General features: G+C 39.2%; 1 protein-coding gene across 6 annotated transcripts in view; it reads left to right on the top strand.

Moving 5' to 3' along the window:
• Positions 1–17,825, top strand: part of UBE2H (ubiquitin conjugating enzyme E2 H) — a 119,877-nt gene that overhangs the window by 65,363 nt on the left and 36,689 nt on the right. For 3 of the 6 annotated variants that reach the window (XM_023737102.1, XM_004382663.2, XM_023737103.1), the window contains exons 2-3: positions 2,746–2,822; positions 3,458–3,532. In XM_023737102.1, the coding sequence (XP_023592870.1) occupies positions 2,746–2,822; positions 3,458–3,532 (152 nt within the window). Of the gene's footprint in view, positions 1–2,745; positions 2,823–3,457; positions 3,533–10,391; positions 10,549–13,544; positions 13,807–17,825 lie in introns of all 6 variants that reach the window. The other 3 variants (XM_023737105.1, XM_023737107.1, XM_023737104.1) reach the window with 3 other exon arrangements.

The following is a 17,825-nucleotide window of genomic DNA, read 5'->3' as shown; positions in this document are numbered from 1 at the left end:
TTTTTTTTTTTTTTTTTTTTTTTACTGCTTTGTAATAACTCCGTGTAGAAAAAGAGTGACAGTTTTTGTCATGTTGAAATTGTTTTCTTCTTAGTTTCTCCTTTGTCTTTTACAGTATAAATGTGCTTTAAACGTGTGTGTGTGCTCTCATCTGCTAATCTTTTCCTTTATGGCTTTTCGCCTTGGTGTCATTCTTAGGTGTCATTCTTTTCTACCCCCTACAGTATTAAATGGAGCTCTGGTGGCTTAGTGGTTAAGAGCTCAGCTGCTAACTAAAAGGTCGGCAGTTTGAATCCACCAGCTGCTCCTTGGAAACCCTATGGGGCAGTTCTGCTCTGTCCTGTAGGGTCACTATGAGTCAGAATTGACTCGACGGCAGCGAGTTTGGTTTTTTGGTTTAGAATATTTAAAAAATTAAATAGTCTTGTTTTCTTGGAGGACTTCCCTGTTTGTATTTTATTTGGCTTATTGTAACTGATTTTACTTTGATTTCTCTCCTTGAATTAAGGATGCTTCTTTTTAAATTTTTAAGATAATTTAAACATGCTGTACTATTGTTTACTGCAGTAGCATTAACTTTGGGATATTTTGTAGGCTATCAGAGTGGCCCTTTGGTAGTTGGTTGGGAAGAATTTAGCGACCAGAGCACGTGTGCATGTGCTCGCTGACCAAGCGAGAAGTGAAGCCAACTTTCCTATGTGGAGACTTTTTGAATCATTTCATCTTGCTTGGTATTAACATAGTGAGTTTTCATTTGGATAGAATGAGATCAAGTTAGCCTAGACCAAATTATCTTATTTAAGTATCTCTTGTGGGTACTATTTTAGGCTCTTGAGCCATGGACTTTGCCACAGTTACACCTGGCCTCTTGCAGTCCTTTCGGTGGCGTACAGAACAGAGGACTGGGGAGCCCAATACTTAACCTCAGGCCTTTAAAGATAACCTATTTTTTTTTAATTTAAGAGATCATTTTTAAATTTCTTCAACGTCTTTCTCTTTTCTATAGTGTAATTCAAATGTAATTTGCACTGCTTATTAAGAAAGATGAGATAAGTCTGTCCTTTTTTTTTAAGGGTGCAGTAAGATTTGAGAGCTCCTCAAAGCCCCCACACCTAAAATTTCTGCCAGTAGAGGTATTACTGGGTTAGACCACAAAGCAGAGATATAGAACAGATATTAGACCAGTAGCCCTCTCTTCTACTAATATGGATTAGTTTGAATTCTGTAATTGACTCTTAGTACCTGAAAGGGGAATGAGTCTCAGGCGCAGGTCAGTTTTTGAGGAAGAGCCCCAGAGCACACCAGCACCTAGAAGTGAGCCTAGAGGGGGATGTAGTTTTGGGTGGGAAGGAACTAGTAAATGGAAATAAATGCCACGGACTAAATTTTTTTTTTTTATATATATTTTTTGCTGGTCTCTCACACTTGGCAGTGTTGGTTGTATTATTAACTATCTTGATTATTCTGTACCAAGGAGAAAAATTTCTGTAGTAGATCCATAATTTTGGGAGCACAGCATTTCCAGTTTAGGAGAATCTGTGTTTTGCTGTGTATTTGAATTTGACTAAAGGCAGTGCTGGATTTATGTTAAAGGCACATTGGGGATAGATTGGAGAGGAGTTGGGGGCACAGAGGGGAGAAAAGCTAAAATTAATTGTCTGTTTTGCTTTACATATATACAGAATGCAACCTTATGCCTTTTACATATTTAACCCATTTAATCCTCATGGAAAAACTAAGAAGCGGTGTTTTTTCAGTTTGCAAAGAGAGACAGCAAAGGCTCAAAGTTGAATGACTGTCTAGACTCACAAACCTGGAAAATGGCAGTCCCGCAGTTCAGACACCAGTTTCTGCCTCCAGAGCTCATGCGTGTTCTTTTCACAAGAGTATGTATTGCCTCCTGTTGTTGTTAGTTGCCATCAGGTCAGTTTCAATTCACGGCAACCCCATGTGTATAACAGAGCAAAATGTTGCCCTGTCCTGCACCGTCCTTACAATTGCTGCTATGTTTGAGCCCATTGTTGCAGCCACTGTGTCAGTCCATCTCGCTGAGGGTCTTCCTGTTTTTTGCCTATCCTCTACTTTACCAAGCATGATGTCCTTGCCCAGGGGCTGGTCCCTTCTGATAACATGTCCAAAGTATATGAGATGAAGTCTTGCCATCCTTGCCTCTAATGAGCATTCTGTCTGTACTTCTTCCAAGACAGATCTGTTTGTTCTTCTGGCAGTCCGTGGTATAGTCAGTGTTCTTCACCAACACCATAATTCAAAAGCATCGATTCTTCGGTCTTCCTTATTCATCGTGTAGCTTTTACATGCATATGAGGCAGTTGAAAATGCTGTGGCTTGGGACAAGTGCACCTTAGTCCTCAAAGTGACTTCTTTGCTTTTTAACGCATAAAAGAGGTCTTTTGCATCAGAATTGCCCAGTGCAATATGTTGTTTTGTATTGCCTGCTTAATCATCCCAGTTATTATGCATTTGTTATATTTTACCAAAAGTCAGCCGTTCGAATCCACCAGCTGCTTCTTGGAAAACCCCATGGGGCAGTTCTACTCTGTCCTAGGGTTGCTATGAGTCAGTATCGACTTGATGGTAATGGGTTTGGTTTTTTTTGTTTGTTCTAATTTTACCAGTTTCATACCAAATTTTGGTAACACTTTAAATGACATATTTGGGGAAGTCACCAGTGTTAACTTCCAGGTAATATAATGTCCGTGTAATTTCCTTTACCTTCCACCTTAGCATTGAGAGTAAGCATGAGGTTACGATCCTGGGAGGACTGAATGAATTTGTAGTGAAGTTTTATGGACCACAAGGAAGTAAGTACATGTGCTGCTTTGTGTTCTTCTCTTACAATCTTCTACTCTATTTTCTTAGTAGACGATGAGACTATCAAAGACATGGTGTGGTGGTATGTGTAGTTTTTGAATAGTAAGTTTAATCGAACTTTAGAACCAGTGAGGAAATTTTTAGTCATAATTACTTTATATGCTTTTCTGTTTTATTCCTATGTGACAGTATTAGAATTGTGAATTCTACATTTTATTTGGATGGTTTGTGGGAAGTAAGTTTTTTTGTTTATTTTTGGTTGTTGTTTTTATCTTTGTTTTTTCAGTGTGTCTGGGGGATACAGGGTTAGTCGAGATGGGAGAGAAAGGAACGTGGCTATTCTTACCAAATAATTGAATAGTGTTTAATACTTTAAAGAATCAAGTAAGTTTGGGGAAGAGAGTGAATCTTTGCTTATTCTCTAACTCTGGATCTTTTAAAGAAAAGTATCTAAATCTGAATATAGGGTTCCTACTGGTTATAACGTGTCCCTGGCTCTTGAAGGAATTCGTTTGCAAGGTTCTCAGAAGATATTAGCATTTAAGGTTTAATTCGCACTCAGGTTTATTTTCTAATTTGGAGACATGGTTCTAATGCTTAACATTGTTACTTTTATTTATTTCAGCACCGTATGAAGGCGGAGTATGGAAAGTTAGAGTGGATCTTCCTGATAAATACCCTTTCAAATCTCCATCTATAGGTATGTGACTATCCAGTGTCGTCTCTTTCTAGATGTTTCTTTTTAATCAAAGGGAAAAAGTAAAAGTAAAATAATCCTCCATTTTGTGGGAAGTAATAAATTCCAGAAATGGTTACTTAACTAAATGTTTCCTTTTTTTGGCTTTGGTTAATTAATAGGTGACTTTTGGGGGACTTCCAGTTATGATATTTAAATCTTTGCTTCTCCCTAGATCCTGCTTTGCTTTTGTTCATTCCATCTCTGGATACTTAGATGATCCTTCTCTATTCTCCCCACCGCCAATCTTTTTAGCTGTCTAAACAGCAGAATAGAGTCGAGTAGAAACCTCAGTGGGTTTGGACCTTTTCTTTGATTTCTTATTCCTTTGGCTCTAACTGGTGATGTTGTTCGCCTGGCTCTCCCTTTAAGGTACTTTTAGTGACAATTGCCATAGAGGTATGTCTGATTGAAGGTTGGCACCTTTAAATATTTTGGGACTATAGAATGGTGGTAATTCAGGTAACTTAAACCAGCCTTTTCTACTTCAATCTGTAGATAATTTTATAATATTATAAAATACTGACCAATTTTAAGTAAGACCAAGAAAATAAAATTGGAATATATTGAGCAAGGTTAGACTTAGCCTCACGTTCAGACATCTTGCTACTGCTGTGGGCTGTCTTTAGAACTAATGATAGATTTCTTGGGGTTTAGACCCCCCTCCCCCCAAAAAAAGCAAAAAAACAAACAAAAAAAAAGTACAACAAAAAAATGTTTTAAAGAGATGTACCTCTGAGCTTATGCTTTGATTCCAGGCACCTAACCCACCTAGCGGTCACAGCCATGAAAATCCTGTGGAGCAGTTCTACTCTGCACACATGGGGTTGCCGTGAGTCAGAATTGATTTAATGGCAGCTACCAACAACAATAACAACATTTGTGTCCAGGGTAAATAATGCAGAAAAGCTAGGACAGTCGCAGACTAAGTCCCAATCAAATGCAGCATCCTCTCCCTGGACCTGTAGCTGTTTAGACACTTTAGAGTCTTAATGCCATAAAAATAACTACAGAGCATCTCTAATTCCTTCTTAGGTAGGAGAACTCTCAGTGCTCATTTGAAGATTGTCAGTCGGTGAAATAGGAGGGGGAGTGTGAGGTGAATACCTGCATAGCCTGAGGCAGCAGCCCTGTCATTAGCTCTAGTCCAGGATGATGGGATGCAGGCTTCACCCAGCTGGGGAGAGCTTTTCTGTAATGTTAGGTTCTCCCTCCTCAGTTTATTTGTGAACTTTATGGTGTTTCTTTCTATACAGGCATTTTAAGCTTTTGTGTAGTTGAGTGGTATGTAAAGCCTTTACAGACAGATTTCCCAAATGATGCCAAGTCATTCAAATATATTTCAAAAATACCTCTTTAGAGACTAACAACTGGCATGCTGTGTCTAGTTTTATTACCCTAGATTCCTAGTCAGAAAGGAAACAGAGTATAGCTTGTTGAAGGTAACAGTGAACTTACAGAAATGCAGTTATATATCGTGTAGAAATGTAGTTATTACTCAGATCTGTCTTAACATTTCTTTCCAGGTCATGTGATTGTTTTACCATAACTTTCAAAGTAAAAAAATCTAAATTTTAGATGTTGCTTATTTATTAACTAATGACACTACAGAAGCCAGTGTACTTTTTAAAATGAATGATGTAGTATGAAATTGGCTGGGACAAATGACTAGGCTAATTTAACTTCATAATTATTCCTCTGCCTTTTTGTGTGCTTTTGGAACTTGGTAATGCCTACAAATGTGCATCGTAGTCTCTTGGGGAAGTAGATCTAGTTGAAATATTTGTACAAGCTGTCCTTGTTTCCTCCAGAGGAAGATTGCATAAGAGAGTTTTAATCAGCTGTGGGGTGACCCATTTTCAGGTAGTCAACAGTGAAATTACTGTTAGGATGTGCTTTAAACATTTTGAGATTAGTGGCTCACTTAGAATGAGCAAGGTTTCCTTTTAGAATTGTGTAGATAGTTGTAAAATTATATATAAGAAGGAGATGATATAAACCCAGAGTCATCATTCTTTTTTGAATCCTGCCCCTATAGTATCTGGGCAAGCATGCTTTTCTTCCTGAGCTATATTTTCAGCTCTTCAATATAATTTGATATACACTGATCCCCTCCCATTCCCCCACCCCCCACCTCATCTTTGGGATTCTGTCTAAATATAGTTTTAGAGAGTCATGTTTTCAATAGTTACATGATTGCATAAGATGTAACTAAAAATGTCTTTTTAAAAACAATTTACATCTCTGAATGAGTGTTTTCTTCAAAACAGTAACATAGCTACCCTGAATCCTCTTTGGAAAGAGGAAGTCACCTTGGGAGGTTATGAACTTATTCTAACAAAATGCCATCATTGTTTCAAATGTTTTGAGCTCATTTTTGGAATTTTACATACCCTTTGAATATCATCAGTGATGGTAAGCTTGATGCTTTGAAGCTGGATATGAATTTTTGAAATGGCTAAAGGCTATTTAAGCCTAGGCAATAAAATAAATGGAAAAATGAAGTAATATCAGTTGGAGTGTAAAATGATGTGTACTTATGGAGTTGACTCAAGTTTAAGGATTGTGATTTTCTTGTAAACTGGCCCTGTGGGCACTTTCAAAGAGAAATTCTCAAACTCCTTTAATCAATTGTAACATCATTGAAATAGTTGCTGAGTTTTCCTGAGAGAGTGTTTTAAAATAAATCTGATTTATTTGAAGATTTAGAGTCTTTATCTTTTTCATTCAGAAACATTCCTTGAGTGCTTAGCAGAGATGCTGAGTGTTACTACCCACAGTTATGAGAGAGTGATTGGTCATGGACCGAACAGCAGGAAAGAGATTCTGGCCCTGTTCTCCTTGACCATGAGAATGATACCCATCTTATCCGAACCACAGTTTCCTCATCTATATAGTGAGATATCGCAATGAAATGAACTCTGCGTGTTTAACATTGACCAGTATATTAATTCCTCAGGGTACGTGGCACTCTGTTCTGAATGTTAGGAAGGCTAATTGGGAAAGGAGATGGGTGAGCATAAATAAAATATTGCACTTGCTTTAGCGGCTGCATTTCATTGTTGTAGGAGAGGTGAGGTGTAAGTCAGCACCTCAGTTTAGGAAATGAGAGTGTGGAGGAGACAAGCTTTTACGAGATTGTGTTTCATGGGTTGAGAACATAGTCTTTACAAAGCTTCAGAGATGTGAAGGTGCACGTGAGGACTGTAGAAACATTCAAAAGCCCAAGTAATCCCCAGTCCGTGAAGATTTTGTTTCATGTAAAGAAGTTACTGTAGAGATTGCCATATTCCTTACTTCTCCAGGCTCAAGTTTTCAGCCATGATCCATGTGCTAATCTAGTCCCGTGTGCTAATCTAGTAAGAGAAAGCTTTCACCAGGCAAAGAAATCCAGATTTGCAGTTGCTCTGGGGTGAAATAAAGATAGTGATCTCTGATCTCATATAAAAAGCAAGTAATGTAGAACAGTTTTGTATAAAAATAAAAGATAACCAGTAAGCGTATGATATCAAATGGCTTCATGTCTAATCCAGGAAATGCAGATTAAAACAATGAGATAATATGTGACTTATTAAATCAGCAGGTTCAACACAGTTGGCAAAGATAATTATGATGTAGACAATCTAGTAGTATGTATTGATTGGTAAAGACTTTATCTTCTTTGATTAATTCCACTGAAAAAAAATTAAAAATTATCCCAAGGAAATATTCAGAGATGTACACTAAGATTAATGTTCCAGAATATATAAATTAGTTACTGAAAATATTTAAAAGTTGGAAACAATCTAAATTACCAAACTGATAATAAAGTAGTTAAATTATAGTATATTTTAATGGACAAAATGTTTTACAGTCATTAATCATGTTTTAACACCATCTTTGAAAAAAAATACACAGGAAAATGTTAAACTATGTATAGTGCAACCGTTATTTTTTTCCACGCGCATTCCAAGTATGAACACCAAATATTGACTATAGTTATCTATGAGTGTTAGGTTAAAGGGGATTAAAAACATACTTTTATGTTGTTTTCAAATATTATAAAATAAATTCACTTTTATTATAAAAGTAAATACTGTTAAAGATATGGCAAATGCCTATCTTTTGAAAGCCCTGTACATCAATGTCTGGTTCCACCCTTTCGCCGCCTTTTGTTCTAGAAAGCCATCAAGCTATCCTTGGCCAGAATTCTCACCTGGTAGCTTGCTTAAGGGCCCGCCTGACCCACACATTTCCCACCAACTTCATTTCTTTTTTCGTTTGTGGGTGTGTGAGAGAGAGAGAGAAAGTGTATACTGTTTTCTTCCCTTCGTCTTTTTGCTTTATACCTTTACCCCAACTGTTTTTTTGATTGTTGTAAACATATACATAACAAAACATTTGTCATTTCAACAATCTTAGCATCTACAGTTCACTGATATTAAGTTCATCATGTTGTTCAATTATCACCCTTACCTGATCCCAAATTACACCATCACCCTTAATATTTCTTTTACAGTCTTTTCCCTTCTCTTGGGTAGTTCTCACCTGTTTCTGTTCACTGTCCAACTCTTCCACTTTTGCCCCCCGCTCCCATTTTGCTCCATTTTTCTCTTCATGTGAACCAAAAAAGGGCCCCCGTTGACAGCTAATAATAATAATAATAATAATACTTTTGATAAACTTAGCAAAGGAAAAAGAAACTCATGAGTCATAAAATGAAGACATAAAATATTAGATTCAGGGCTTTCAGCTTATAAACATTTTGAAAGTACCTTATAATCGCCTTTAGGATACATAGAGGTCTCCATCAGATCATACCTACCTTACTTAAAAACTCGCATTAAAAAAAAAATTGGTTTTCAAGATAAATTTGATTAAGAATTCATTTTATCTTATTTTTAAATGATTACTGACTAGTATATTAATAAAACTGTATTCACCTCAGATGGAACTATGGGGTATTTTAGAATCTTTTAAGATCAGCCTGGAAATCATGTCACCATTTATACAGTGTTTGTATGGAAAACTATGTTGAAAGATCCAGCTAACATGTCTAAAAACTAACTTTTGAAATGCCACTAACTGTAAGTAAGGTTGGGATCCTGTCTTCTGGCCACAAAACCACTGCACACTCTCCCTGCCCTCTTGGTCTCCTCTCTCTTCATATCATCAGTGAGGAGGGCCTCCTGCTAGGACCAGGCCATATGCACGATGTCTGGATTGCACTTTGATAATACCAGAGCCAACTGTGGAAGAGGAATGGTTGGTTGCAAACCAGATTCTGCAGGAAGTGCTTAATGGTTTGTTGAATGTTGTTAGAATGGCCAGGAAGAAAAAAAAAAAACCAACAAGGTCTTTCTGCAATGGAATTGGATGTCAATAGCTTATAGCAAGAGCTAGCAAACCCATTTGAGTAAACAGAGACAAAATGAAAAAGTCATGGCCAATAAAGATAGTTAAAATACTATATTGAGCTATACCAATGGCCTTTAAAATTAAATCAGACTCATCTAAATAAGATGAGTATAGGTCATTCTAAGGAAAACTATACTAGCTAACCAGTCAGTTCCTTTTAAGTCTCCAAGTCTCCAGTAGGTTCTTAATAAGATACTCTGATAATCAGTGTACTATATATATGTATACTTTTTCACTTGTGCGAGTGATTAAAGGAAAGTATTTAACCCTTTTCATTGTGAGACTAGAAGACTCGTAGCATTATGAATTTTTTATTCCATTATGGCTAGAAATTATACTGTTTTTGGAATGGAATTTTATGGTATGGTATGACCAAACTATAGAACTTAGAATACTTAACCATTTTGTGTTTTCCTAGATGGAAAAATTTTATGACTTGTCCCTCAGGAACTAGTGGGAGTAACTTAAGCCAGCAGTGTTTAATAAGAGGTGGGCCAGGATTTGGAGTAGAGAGGAGTGTGTCATTCATGAGAGGTTCTGAATTAGTCATTTGACAGAGGCCTACTTGGACCACTCTGTTTCCACAAATGGAATGAATTCTTAGACCAAGGAAGCAAAATTCCATTATGATTACCCTCGTACTTCTCTACTTTCATGATCTTGGGTTTGAGTTTAGTTCCTGTCTCAAATATGGGCAGTCCCCAGGTTACCAATGAGATCTGTTCTTGTCTTTAAGTTGAATTTGTATGTAAGTCAGAATAGGTACATACGGTTCTTATTTAGTGTTAGTCAGATGTTTGTCTTAGTATATAGTATATATCTTACCTTTCTGTGCACGTTAACACACATAAGAAACACTTCTAAACCGTGCAGTGTTTTCACGTGCATCACAAAGTAAGGTGTGTATTTGTTATTACGAACCATCATATTTAACTCAAATTTTTAATATAATAGGCTTTATGGCAGTCATTCTTGAGTTATTCATAAACTGGACATTTGTAACCTGGGGACTGCCTGTAGTCATATAATTGCTAATGTGTAATGATCTATATCTTTGGATTCCAGTACAGAGGAAAAAAGATTCCAGTAAGAAAGTTTGTAAAAAAAAAAAAAAAAAAAAAAATTTATGATAACGTTGTGAGAATGTAAGCCACTGTTAAAAGCTTTGATTCACTGGTGTTCTGAAAATGAAACTTTTCAGGATGGATTTTTAAAAAATTATGTCTGGCAGGTAAGTCAGAACTATTTTCTTAGACAATGGATATGTCCTACATAATTTCTTCTACTCAATTCCACAAATTTATTGGATACCTATTGTGTGCCAGGCATTATTCTAGGTGCTAGGGATATGGAAGTGAACACATTGTTCTCTTAGCACTCAAATTCTTCCTGGGGAGAAGATAAAACAATTTTAAATGTCCCGTAGTTTTATGCAGAGAGCTGGTGTGATAGAATCGACAGAATTGCCTACTATAGATCGGACATTCAGGAAGGGCCTCTCTGAGAAAGTAAATGGAAGCTGACACTTTAATGAAAAAAAGAAGCCAGCCCTGATCCCCACGATCAAGGGGGCGGAAAGAATGGTGAGTACAAAGGCCCCTAGGCAGAAAGGAGCTTTGCGTGCTCAAGGAAAAGAAATGGGACCGGTGAGGGTGGGTATGAGAGAGGTATGAGCCGGGGGGTCCCAATGGTGGGCAGGGGCCAGGTCATGGAGCACTTTGTGGACCAGATTAAAGAGTTGGATTTTATTTTAAATGTAATGGAAAAAATAATTGAAAGTTTTAAGCAGTATAGTGAAAAAATCTCATTTGTTTTTTTAGCTATCACTCTGCTGTGGAGGGTCAGGAGACGAAGCTAGTTCTAAAGCTGTTGCTTTTGTTTAGACCAGGGTGCAGAGGTTGAGGAACCTGCATTGCTCTGAAGAAATTGCCTGTATTAAGGAAAGTGTGCAAATTGGGGTGGTACCTAAAGGAAGATAAAAGGTTGGAAGGTTTTTTTTATTTTTTTGAATGGGAGATTCTAAAGGATGTTTAAATGCTTATTGTAGAGTAGTCTAGAAAAGAGGGGAAGCTTGGTGATATTGGAGGTCAGGAGGATGACTGCGGAGCAGAGCCTTTGAGAAGGAAGGCGGGGGAAGATCGGGACACAAATGGATAACTGGTGCTGGAGAAGAGCACAACCAACTGAGCGAGCTGCGAAGGCAGGAGAATCGAGTGTGTGTAGGAAAGATTTTAGAAGTGGTCTTGGGAAACAAGGAATCTTGCCAGTTGGCTTGCATTTTCTCAGAGAAAATGGGCAAGGCTGTTAACTGCAAGTGAGAATGGGGGAAGAGGGATGGAGAAGTAAAGTGAGGGAAAGGAGCGGGAGGTGTGCAGAATAATGGTAAAGTGTAAACGTCACTGAGGCTGGAGGAACAAGCTACTAGAGAAATGAGAGAGGAGGGCTGTAGGTGGTGATGAGCCCGTAAAAGGTTACTGAGCACAATTTTAACAAGTCATAGAGGCAAACTCCATGAAGGAAGTCCAGGTCTGTTTTGCTAACAACCCTTGGCCCCTTCCCCCATACCCCCAGTGTTCAGGCCCTGATGCATTGCCTGTTCCATAGAAGACATGCCCTGAATGTTTGTCTAGTGAATGAGTGAATGGATGCCTACTTGGTGACATCCTTAAGTCCAGGTATAGAGAATGTGGATGATTGGGTTCTTTCAGAGTTGTGGATTTGCTGAATGACCATTTTAGAGAGGGAGAGGTCAAGGAATTTGCAGAGGATTGCCAGAGATTGATGATGGTGGTGACTCTTAAATCTGAAATTGGGTAAGAAGACGGGTCAGTGGGAAGGTCAGTGGATTACAGCTTGCAGATGAAAGAATTGTTCATGGGTGGGATGCTGTTTGGCAAGTGAGTTGGAAGGATACAGTAGACTGTGGTCAGAGAGGGGATGTCTGAATGGGTGATTTTTGGAGGTGGACCTGTTTCTAGTGATCCCAAGGTTCAAGGTATATCCTGGGGAGTGTGGAGTGAAATGGTATAGAGGAAGGTCATTGAGGAGAAGGTTAAGGAACTGAGGCCAGAGTGTCAGGAGCATAGTCTGTATGGTCACTAAAATTTGGCTACAAAGGACAGGCGTTGGGGTGGAGAGAGACCCTACAGGCCAGGTGCCTAAGTTCTCTGTGAGAGAGGAAGCCAGTTGGTCCTGTTACTGTGAAATCCTGCTGTTAGCAGTCTGTAATATCTAAATCATTTTGATTGGTATCAGCCAGAGTAGAAATAGTATGTTAGCTCCCCCTCCTCCAGGCCACCTCTCAGGGTAAGTCCTGCCTTTGCATATGCTTGCTTCTATCAGATTTGTAATTCTGCCTTTGACAATTAAAATTATTATATAATCTGTCCATTTGCATATGAAAATTTCCTTCTGACTTGCTGTTTAGGTTAGTTTCTACTGTAACTGTAGTAGGTGACCTCTAGGTTTTGAGCTGGTTATTCTGACATGTTTTTGGCATTAAATCCTTTTCTTCCCCTTGAGGATTTGGTATCGTAATGAAAACTTGTATTCTTGGCTTCCTTTTTCTTTGGTTAAACTGAAATTCTTTTAAAGACAAATAAGAGTAATGTCCTAGTTGCCTTTAAAGACCATGTTTACACAGTTTAAAATTTGCTCATTTTCCTGATGTTGGTGAAAACCATATTTCTAGAAGGAACGTTAGAAATTATGTAGTCCACTCGCTTCATTTTAAGGATGGGAAAAATGAGACCCAGAGAGGCAGAGCTATATCACTGCTCACCAGTTGGAGAGTCTGCCTTCTGGCTTCCAGTCTAGTGTTTTTTCCATTATACAAAATGCAGTCAGAATGGTCTTTTTAATAATAAATATTAGAGTAACTGTGTTTTGCATTTCCAGTATGATGGGGTTATAGGAAACCTAATATCCCATAACCGAAATATCCTCTGATACTCTTGATAATTCCTGAGGAATTAAGAGAGGTGGATATGTAGGGCAGATATTTTCATTTTTAAGATGAAGAAAATGAGATGAAATTACTAGTTCATTAAGATAATGATAACACTTCCTGAGTGTACTTGTGCCTTACATGGCAATCCTATGTTGTGTAGATATCATTAGTTAACCTAGTTTTAGGAATAAGGAAGCACAAAGGCAAAGCAGTTTAGTAAATTGCCCAAGGCCACACAGCTTCTCCCAGTGGAGCTAGGATTTAAACTTAGGCGGTCTGACTGGAGCCTGGTCTTTGAACTCCTACTGTGTTTATTAAGAGTTGTAGAGACTTTACATTGAGTCTTGTGATTTCAAGTCAAAAGCGTCCTTCTATACTGTACTTTGTACCATACTTCTGTATTCTGACCATGAAAATAAATACTGGCTGATTCAGACACTGCATTTATATCTGAGAAGATAAATTATGGGGACAGGAAAGAGGTTACAGTCTTCTAAAAATGAAACTATAGGAGAATAGGTTTAAGGCTGCAGGTCTTGGTAATCTGCAAGGTTGGTAGAAGGGTTATGCTGTTGAAGGATAACACTTGACCTTTTCTTAGTTATAAGTGAACTTTTCTTATCCATCCAGCCCATTCCTCAGCCTCCATATTATCAGAGAGAAAGGAAGAAACAGAAAGAGGACCCCTTGTTGAGTTTAGATCTCCTGAGCAAACACAGGATCAGTTAAGAAGTTCCCATGACACAGGGCATTGACACTGAGCTCCTTCCTTGGTTCCTCACCCAAGAAGAGACCAGCCCAGGTCCAGCTGTCCTGAGTAGGAAAGGCTCAGCTCTCTGAAGAGACTTCTGCCCGGGTGCAGGCTGCCACGGGCTGGGCCTGGCTGTCTGAGGTAAGATGAAAATCTTTTAGATTGTGCAGTAGTGCACAAAGCTGGCAGTACGGTTGTTGCTAGTGAAGCTGGCAGCATCCCTACCTGTTATTTCAGCTGGAACACCCCAAATCCAGTCACCTCCTGCTGTTAGGAATGGAGAGCTTGGGGTAACTTCTCAACCAGTTTCCCTCCAAGATTCTAAGTTATTGCTCTTAAAAAATGTATAATTTGAGATACTGCAAGAGAAGACTCAGTCTTTAATATCTTTTAACAATTACTCATTGCTGTTGAGTCGATTCCGACTCATAGCGACCCTATAGGACAGAGTAGAACTGCCCCATAGGGTTTCCAAGGAGTGGCTGGTGGATTCGAACTGCTGACCTTTTGGTTAGCAGCTGAGCTCTTAACCACTGTGTCACCAGAGCTCCTTTTAAAAAATTAGGCCTACTTAAAAAAAAAAAAAAATCAGTTTGATTCTGAATAATTTATTTTGTGTGAGCATTTGTCCTGAAGACAGAATATCAGAATAACTTAATTTAGTCACTTTTTCTCAAAGGAACTCATAGGCTTATAATTAAATTGCATCGGCCACAGCTGTCTTAACCCTGTGGTCCAGGCTTAGTCTGTCCCTGGGATATAGCTACCGGTTTTGCCTTTGGCTTTTCATCTGTTTACCTTAGGGTGGATTTACCTTGTTTCCTGAGTCACTTGTCTGACCTCTTATATCTTCAAGATTATTCTGGGTGGATTTCTGGGTAGATGATTGGCCCAGGGTATTTCATCTACCCACAAATTTGATCATTAAATATTCTCACAAATAAAGGTGGAAAATAAGATGACTTTTTGCCTCTTTTATTTACATGTAACCCCCACATCAGCAGTTACTCAGAAGTGTGTCCAGCTTTGTACAGGTCCTCTCGACACAGAAACAGGCTGAAATAACCAGTTTTCAGCATAACTCGGCACAATGTTATTTCTTGTTTTCTCTCTCTGCCTATTAGCCTGTGGGTCAAGACATTTGTTGAGTATTGGGGTGGAAGAAGCAAAAGCATGGCGTGTTTTTCCATTTTAATCTGTTTTTAGTCAAGGTATATATAATTTAACGTCAACTAAGTATGATTTAGATTCCTCCAGAATTACAAATAACTTCTACCAAAGAGACACAGAACAGAGGCTTTTTAGTTAGACGTTTGTTTCTATTGTCTCTCCACTTTTTTTTTGCATGTGCTAGAGCCATGCCAGAGAGTAATTGTCCTGAAGATTAAACAAAGGAGTCCTGAATTTATCTGGTCAGGTCACTGAAGTATGTTAAAAATGTCTGGTAGTGAGTAAAATCTTAAATCATGTAGATTAAAAATGACTTGCTGTTACCACTTACCATGTTTCCATAAAAGCTGTTTTCAAAATATGTTCTTTTAAAATATCTTCAAAATAGTTCGTGGCTGAATGGAAACAAGTGTTGGGAAAACTCTCTTGTTGCAGACGTATTCATTAGTGTGGTGATAGCATTGCCAAAAGGAAAGAGAACGTGCCAGGGCAAACAGGCTGGGTCCTGAGAACGGTCCTTCTCTGAATTCCTGGCCTGTTCTTTCTCAGTCTCCCTGCCCCTGTCATCCAGAAGTTCCTTTGTTGGGATCATTATCCAGAATGTAAATCGCTTTGCCAGAAGTGCTACCCACAGCTTGTCCAAGAACAAATTTAAAGGATATATATGCCCCTTTCCATTTATTTACTTTGGATATTTTTTTAAACAATTTTTTAAAAGTCTGGAAGAGATCATTTTAGTCCAGGAAGTTTTTGTTTGTTTTATTCTATTTTGTAAAGTTGGTCTGGGAGTGCTTATTCTTCAGAGCAAAACTCTGTTTCTACCTACTTTGGAATAGTCAGCGGATTTTGTGGCATTTTAGCAAGTCTTAATGTTGGTAGTTCTGTATTGTGTTCTCCAGAGTACTTCTGTACCTAGAAAAGGTGCCTTACAGGAGTCCCTGGGTGGTGCAGTAGTTAAGCGCTGGACTATGACTGAAAGGTTGGTGGTTCAAACCCACCCAGAAGCACCTCGGAAGTAAGTCCTGGTGATCTGCTTTCAAAAGGTCACAGCCTTGAAGACCCTTGTGCAGTTCTACTCTGCACACATGGGTCTCCATGAGTCGGAATTGACTTGACGACAACAAAAACAAGGACTTAACCATTGTACATTTCCTCTTAAGTCCTCTGTTCTCAAAGCTCTGGCCATTGTTATTAAAGTCTAGATTTTTACAGCTGATAAGGCCTTTGGAAATAGAATGTTAAGCATTGAGATTTTAGAGATTGCATAGTCCAACTAACTAGGTATAGGTTTCTTTATAGACCCAGAGAAGCAAAGTGACTTGTCCAAGGCCTGCAGTTAATAGCAGAATTGACACTAGAATCCCGGCCCTGTTTATTTATCCCTTGGGTCTTTTCTGTCTGATTCTGCTCTCTATCCTGGAGGCTTTTGAGCTACCAGTATTTCAGTTGGTGTTTTATACTCAGCAGGGGCACTGGGGACTGTGCTCCACCCATTTATTGCTAAAGAACATGTTTGCTAAGTTCTTTTTGGCCCTCTCTATTAAACTACTCTTGGCTTCAGCCAAGCCAAAATCTAGTTTTGATTGAAAACAGCGTAGAGACCATATTGATTCCAAATGGAATCTCCAGACCTTGTACAGTGAGGATGGAACCTTAATGTTTCAGAGACTGTTTTGATAAATGTTTAAAGCTCTTTTCACCGTAACTGTTTTCTTTGCCTACATCTTTAAGGCAACATCAAATTGGCACGAATGGTTCAACTACTAACCAAAAGGTTGGCGGTTCAGTTTGACCCAAAAGGTGCCTTGGAAGACAGGCCTGGAGATCTGCTTCCGAAAGGTCACAGCCTTGAAAACCCTATGAGCAGTTCTGTTCTGCATCCATGGGGTTGCCATGAGTGAGAATCGACTCATCTGCAACTAATAACAATTCTGCTGTAGGAGAGATGCCCCTGTTCATTTTGCCTGAGATCTGCCATTCCCATTGTCCTTCCCCAGGGCTGAGCTGTCGTGACCTGATGGGGCTGTTCCCCCTAAACGCCTCACTATTTTAAGATTCGAGTCTTTAAAAAAAAAAAAAAGTTTAAAAGTTGAAGGATGTGTCTGTTTATCACTGTTCCAGCATTAGGTGCGGTGGCTTCCTGTCTCATCCAGTGAAGCCAGCATTCCTAAAGGGACACACACACGCACACGCACACGCACACGCACACACACACACACACACACACACACGGATCACCTTGCTCACCTCCCTTTCCTAGTCTCCTGCCCGTTGTTCATGCCACTTCAGTTTCACCAGACTCGGCTGCTCTGCAGACACATCAGGCCAGCTCCTGGTGCTCTCTGCACCTGGTTATTCCCGCTGCACAGACACCCTTCCAGACCCAGGTGCCGGGGTGGCTCGCCCCCACTCCCTTCCAGTCTCTCAGTGAGGCCTCCCTGTCCCTCCATTTAAAATGCAGTCCCCACCCCGTCCTGCCCTCGTCCTCTTCACTATGTTTTCCTCCATAATGCTTGCTGCCTTCTAACATGGCGCTTGTTTTCTGAAGAGCTTTCCTGGTGATTCTCACCTGGAGCCAGCGTTGGGGTGTTGCTTCACTAGGTGTTCGTTTGGAGACTCTAGCAGAGGCAGGGTTTTAAGCAGCAACACAAAGTTGAAATCTTAATTGTAGCTTCAAGCGAAATGCTTTTCACATAATAGAACCAGTCTCTGGACTGAAAGCACATAGTGGCTAAACATTAAAGTTTTCCACTCTTTGGGAAGTTTCTTGGCAGTTGTGATAGCGGTGTGTTATTCTCTACAGCCAGTCTTGAGGACCGTGTGCTTCGTATCTTGGGGGATTTTCTGTTATGAATTTATATTAATAAAACGAGTAAGATACAAGATTTCAAATAATTGATTTGGGGACTCTCCTTTAAAAGGAGGGGCCCTGGTGGCGCAGTGGTTAAAGCACTCAGCTGCAAACCAGAAGGTTGGTGGTTCAGACGCAC

This window comes from Trichechus manatus, unplaced genomic scaffold (genome assembly GCF_000243295.1).
Source record: "Trichechus manatus latirostris isolate Lorelei unplaced genomic scaffold, TriManLat1.0 scaffold00097, whole genome shotgun sequence".
Lineage (NCBI taxonomy): Eukaryota > Metazoa > Chordata > Mammalia > Sirenia > Trichechidae > Trichechus > Trichechus manatus.
This window is presented reverse-complemented; position numbering and strand designations above follow the sequence as displayed.